Source organism: Crocodylus porosus, unplaced genomic scaffold, assembly GCF_001723895.1.
Source record: "Crocodylus porosus isolate Cpor-Errol unplaced genomic scaffold, CroPor_comp1, whole genome shotgun sequence".
Taxonomy (NCBI): Eukaryota; Metazoa; Chordata; order Crocodylia; family Crocodylidae; genus Crocodylus; species Crocodylus porosus.
The window spans coordinates 79,999,583-80,006,150 of NW_017728931.1; the positions used below are offsets into that span (position 1 = coordinate 79,999,583).

General features: G+C 40.7%; 1 protein-coding gene across 6 annotated transcripts in view; it reads right to left on the bottom strand.

The window, feature by feature from the left end:
- The window catches only part of CPSF6 (cleavage and polyadenylation specific factor 6), a 30,358-nt gene extending 24,538 nt beyond the window's left edge, over positions 1-5,820 (bottom strand). For all 6 annotated transcript variants that reach the window (XM_019543242.1, XM_019543241.1, XM_019543240.1 and 3 more), the window contains exons 1-3: positions 5,589-5,820; positions 3,690-3,793; positions 995-1,140 (exon numbers count right to left, since the gene is read on the bottom strand). In XM_019543242.1, coding sequence (XP_019398787.1) covers positions 995-1,140; positions 3,690-3,793; positions 5,589-5,702 — 364 coding nt within the window. In that variant the 5' untranslated portion in view covers positions 5,703-5,820. The remainder of the gene's footprint in view (positions 1-994; positions 1,141-3,689; positions 3,794-5,588) is intronic.
- Positions 5,821-6,568: the final 748 nt, after the last annotated feature.

Sequence of the window (6,568 nt, forward strand, 5' to 3'; positions counted from 1 at the left end):
TCACCTTGCTGGGGTCATTTGACCCCAGTACTCTTTCCTGCCATGGCAGGGGGTCAGACTTGATGATCTGCTCAGGTCCCTTCCGACCCTACTAACTATGAAACTATGTACAGCCCGCTTCTTGCTCTCCATTTCTCAGTAAAAAGTTGTGGTAAGGAAAGGGGTTTTGACAGAACACCACACTGTGTCAGCACCCCTTTATTTATGGAATGACACCATTGAGACAGAAACAAATTACAATAGCTCTAAAGGCTGCTCAAACACATGCCATGGCCCAAGCCACATCTCCCCCACCCAGATCAGATGCTGAAGGGATAACACAGCAGATCATACTTTCCCCCTTGCAATGAACACAACCCAGGCAAATCTCAGAATCTATTTCAATTTGACTGCAAATGTCCAAATGAATGATTTATTCACATCGATCAGGCTTGACATATGAATGTTTTCATGTGTTACTGTTTTTTAAACAACGGGCAGTTTTGAGTGGCGTTACAAGACAACAACAGATGTAGAAAACTCCATGACCACAAACACTAAATATCTATATAAACATTCAAATAGGATGGAATTTGGGTAGTTCTTTAATAATAATTCCAGTTCTACAAAATTAAAATCATCCAAAATATTTAGAAAGCTTTTTCATAGATATTAGGGTTGGAAGGGACCTCCGAGGATCAGAGTCCAGCCCCCAATACTTTTCAAAAGTATCTGGGAATGGAATATTTTGTCCTCTTCCTTGAAGAGGAAATTAAAGTTCTTTTCTACCCACTATCCCATCTGCACTCAAATAAATCCACCCAGCTCTAAGCTGAAACGAATTTATGTTGGGAACAACAATGAACTTTACTCGGTCGACCATACAACATGTCACACAACTACATTGAGCCTTGTACATATCATTTTAAGTTAAGTATAAACTGCAACAATTTCCCTAAGCTAAGCCTTTGGTTCCCTCACCCTCGAGTGAGAAAGCAAGTAAGAGCAAGCTTACTTTTCCTTGACTGCATTTCAAATTGACTCAGGAACTGTTTATTACATGGAGTTACAACAGGATTCTGCCCATGCAGTTCTCTTTTAGGCAACAGATCCATCAACTTTTTCGAGGATGCTTCAGACCCAACACCTACAAGAGCAAACCTAAAAAGAAAGGAAAAAATTATATCATTGCTTCCCACATCAGAAAAGTCTGTTTCCCAAGCAAAGGATAAAACCCATAAAGTATAAGAACACTTAAAAACTATCAGACAAAACCTCACCACACACTATCACCTTGGTAGAAAGATCCTTAAAATATCATAACATAGATTCCAAGATGCGCAACAGCCCCACCCCCCACAAACACCTGTAAATGTAAATTTAAACTCAGTATTATAAAGTTCCCATAATTCAATCTAAAAGACCCAGGAAGAGTACAAAAATAGGAAAAGACTTTATTTCTACTAAACCACAGCACTAACAGATGCATACTGCATGTACAACAAACGTCTGTTATATAATGAAAACACTTTTTTCTCAGGAGAAAAAAGTCATAAACAAAATGTAACAAAAATGTTCAGGAAAAAGTCCATCTTTTAGTGACTATCAGAGTAACTCAGAAGTGGGGTACAGCAGAGAATGAATAATTTCTTCTCATATATATATTTTTTTTATTTTACACAAACTTACGTTGCATTGAATAATTATGTTAAAAGACTAAGAAAAGTCTAATCAACTTCAAAAGGACTTTGTACTCATCTTTTACTTAAGAACATATGGTCACATCTTTCAGTTTTTATCGTGAAGCTGACAAAAGCCAACTGACTTCTTTTCTATTCTATATTAAGCCTAATTGCATTTTGAAAGCTGGCTTAAGGAATGTTTGGTTCTCACAAGAAAAAAAAAAAGTACTAAGATGCACTGCCAGAGTTACACAATAAAAATATATTTCTGATGAAGTAATGGATGAACTGATCACTTGGAAGAGCAGAAGCTTTTAGTTAACCAAAGTAAAGTTTTCAAAAACTGACTACACTAAACAATAAACTGGCACTCACAGCAGGGAAGGCTTAAAAGAATTAGTAGGAAAAAAAGGCTCCCTGAAGTGTAGGGAAAAAAAGCTCTTTGGGGAATACCAGTATTACAATCCCAACCACAAAGCAGTGAAACATGCTATTGTCTTTAGAATTTATGCTTGTACACTCCGGTCTCTATGCCAATTAGTTTTGTGCGAATTTGCTTATGTGCAATGACCTTATTTATACCGAAAATTCACTTTGTATGAGAAAAATCCGATCTTATTCAAAGTTGGCCAGCAATGAGCTACCTACAGGCTGGCAGAGTTCTAGCCTACAGGGAGTTGGGAGGAAGTAGAAGGAAGGCGGTGAGACAGGGGGCACCACGTGCATGTACACTACATGCACATGGCCCCAAGAAGCCTTGAAGGCAGCTCCAGCAGGTAAGGGTGGGGGGAAGAGGGGGATTGAGCCCCTGTAGGGAGGGAGCTGGGCAGAGCTGGATCTGCTGTGCAGCCAGGGGGGTCTCAGGGCCTGGGGCCGCAGCGTAGAGCTGTAGGGCCCCACTGGGGAGTAGAATGGAGCCTCTGTTGGCTTGTCAGGGGAGCGCTGGCTCCCCATTCCTGTGGACACTTCCAAGGGGAAGGGGCAGATGCATGGGCACAGTGGGCCCTGGCCCTGATCCTGGGCTCGGCTGTACTCCCTACCTGGTCCCAGTGCCCCACACCCCACAGACCAAACCACCTGCCTCCTGTGGTGCAGGGCTGCGCCCCTCAAAGAGTGGCAGCCACAGGAAGTGCATTCCCAGGGCAGCACAGGATGAGCAGCCACCATTCCCTCCCATCCTGCTTCCCTGCCCCAGGTGCCTCTGCGACCTGGTGCAGATAGGATCAGCAGGGGTGCGTGGAGAGGCTACGAGTTCCCTGCTGCACCTGGGTCATGCCCAGAGCTGTGGAGATACTCAAGGCAGGGAAGCAGGGAACAGTGGTGCCGTGCAGAGAAGGTACTCACTCCACGCTGCCTTGGCGACATACCTGCTACACGTGCTGCTGCTTGCAGCATGGGGCGAGTACTTTCTCTGCACAGCCCTACTGTTCCCTGCTATGGGTGCCTCCACAGTCCAGCAGGAATGACTCAGTGCAGCAGGCAGCTCATAGCCTCTCCGTGCGGCCCTGCTGTTCCTAGCTGTGCCAGGTCATGCCCAACAGGCTAGAGAGGCACCTGGGAAGGGAAGCAGGGTGGAGCCAGGAGCAGCTGGCGTTCCCTACTATCCTGCTTCCTTCCCCTGGGTGCCTCTCCAGCTAGCCCCGTGCTGCCCTGGCAACGCACCCCGTGCTTTTCGTTGACTGCAGCACAGAGTTTGCAGCCCCTCCATACAGCAGTTATTGTATTGTGTGATTATTGTTTGAATTTGTCATGGTTGGCGGGGGAGGCAGTAGACTGAGGCCCTATTAATTGCATGTAATAATGGACTCACTTTATGCATGGTTTTTTTGGAACAGAACTCTTGCATAAAGAGAGACCCGAGTGTAACTGAACTGGAATTGAATATGAAAAAAGAGCATGCATAACCCTGACTGGAAATGATTTAACATAGGTGATTATATATCGTTAACTGTAGGAGACTGTGACAAGCCACCTTTCACAGTAGCAGAACAGTGACCAATAATGGAAAACACTAAATTTAATTCTTACCCTTTTGACTGGCCATTAGCACGGTTTTCAAAAAATTTTATCTCCAAAATATCATTAACTCCCAGAGAATGGACTGCTTCAGTTAAGTCTTCATCTGTTGTCCACTGCAAGATATATATTTTTTTAAATATTCAACTATCAAAATGCATCCAATACACACCAATCTCCCCTAGAGAGCAGCCTAATTTTGTTAATGCTATTATTAATTCTTTATTGTGAAAATGATTACATAATAACATAACTCACTATCAAGTTTCCACAACTACCTGTTGAAAAGGACTACAAACATTAAGTGACATTTTAAAATTCATTTCTCAGAAAAGATTGTTATAATAAATGCAATAATTTTTCAAAATAATCCTTTTACTATGCAAGCAGTTTCTATTAGCCAAAAATTCCACAAGGAGTTTCTAGAGACCAGACAAATATGATACTTCACTTTTACAAAGGATGGAACATTTGCATTGCTTATAAAATGTTACTGCCAAAAAGGGCAGTGAAGGGAGGGGAGAAAGGAAACAAAGGGGTTATAGCTCAAACGGGTTATAGCTAACTTCAGTAGCCTGCACATACAACAAATCCACCAATTAAATCATTTTGTTTGGCTTGTGTATTGAACATAATCCATCACTGCTGTATAGTTGGGTGTACAACAGGAGTTAAGGTAAAAGAAAAACCTTTATTTTAACTCTAAAATCCCCTGTATTTCCACCCTGGAAGGAAAGTGCTGGGTTGTAAAGTTCCATATTTCCCATGTAGGACACAGATCCACAAGTTACAATTTCCAACACCGAGTATGGAGCGTATACCCTTCAGTCTCACAAATTAAATTGATGAACCTCAATGATCTAAAAATATATACCTACTCATAGTGAATCAAAGATAAACACAATGTTTTTAGAAATAGTTTTGTTTAAGGTAAAGTCAGTACTAACTACAGAGACTTAAATGTTACAGACAGGGTTTTATAACATCGGCCTAACTCTGCTCTTATTGAAGTGAAATGAAGTCAAGCCAACAGATTATAAAATGTTTACCTATACAATTATATTTTCAAATGAGTTTGACAAATTAATTCTGTCCTTTACTTACCTGTCAGGTCCTGAAATGAGGATATTACAACAGTTAATGATAACAAACTCCTACAACAAAGTGTGGAGCATTTTCTTGTACATGTAGCACTAGCAAAGACTTTAGGAACTCAGTATTTTGCATACAGAGATGAGCAAATCTGTCAGATTAACTGTAAAGTCTAATTAGTCCAGCTAGTGACCTAGCATCTTCAGCATTATCAAACAACATACACTGCATTATGACACTGCCTCTGAGGACACAACTGTGGCTCAATGTTCCCAGATCTGCAGCAGTTTAAAATACTGCAGAAGCAAATCTAAAGGCAGATGCTTGAAGCAGTTTCACTGGGAAGGTCACTGCGGTTTGAGGATGAGGAAGATTTCTCTACACATTACTCTACAGTTCCCTTTTAAGTGAAAGCTTTAAAAAGGATTACTGAAAGTAATCTGCAGGCATAAGGTATAGCTGAGTGTTAGTTTGTTCTATTTTTTTCATCCATTCATCTCTTCTTTCAGGGATTTCCCTAAAATCTTAAAAGTGTTGCAGAAGTAACTTTCCTTCACAGTATGTTTTTCTTGCAAACCCCTTCCACTTGTCAAGGCGTAGCTCAAAGCTGTACATCTTTCCCCCAGTCTTTTAACAATAATTATAGAAAAACCCTGTCTCCCCATACTTCTAAGATATTAGTGCCCTTTTAATTTAATTTTGAAGTACAAGTCAAACAAAATTGGAGTTATTTTCACAAAATTCTGTCTAATACAAGGCACAGAACTGATCAGTTTATGATTACTGCCTATAATAAAGCAGTGGTATTCCAACACTTACCCAGGTAAGATTCCCAATGTATAATGCAATTCTCTTTCCAGTATAGGTATAGACCACATTTGGTGCTGCTCCTTTACCTACATCATCTCCCACAGATGGTGGGAGAGAGTCCATATAATCACGGTCCTCTGGGGCATCACCATTATTTGCAGATGGAGAAATGACATCATCATACAAATCAATCTGATCATGTCCACCATATTCAGCTTCCTAAAACACAGATTACACATAATCCAGATGAACAAATCTTAGTCAAAACAAAGCCAAAATAAGGATTACATATGGTAGTTAAAACAAGAGTGAGCCCTAAAGTGCAACTAATGAGGCTTGTGAGGGAGTTTAAACACCACTTATGTACACTTTGAATGTAAATTAATCTTCTGGCTGCACCTTAATTTAAAAAAGAGAGAGAGACACACACACACAAATGCCAAACTGGCAGAAAGTTAACAGGGAGCCTATAACCACTGCTTATTTGTCCTACTAATACAGACAGCCAAACGAGAATACAAAGCATCCCCGAATTATGTTGACAGTGAAACAAAGCATGGGCATATTAATGTCAACTCTCAAAGAAACAAAGACAACAGAAAATACTTTTCATTATTAAAACATACAGTTGAGAAAGCTGTTTGAACTCTCAGGAGTCCTACTGATGAACAAGTTGCCACAAATATTTTAACAACTGTTCTAACATTGACCCTTTGTTGACAGATAAGGGGAGTTAGGAAAGAAGCACTTCAAACTGTAACAACCTCCCTTTAGTACAGGAGGAGTACTCACTTGTTCCAGATGGAGCATTAGCTGGTGTAACAGTATCAACACAATGCAGAGTTTGAAAGGGAAGCAATTGTTAAAAAAGGGCAAAGACAATCAATTTTAACTATGTTACCAGACCATACACTTATTAAATGTAGACAGCTTACTATTTAAGGTGCAACACATTCTTCCCTGCAACCAGTTGGGATCCCCAAGAACTG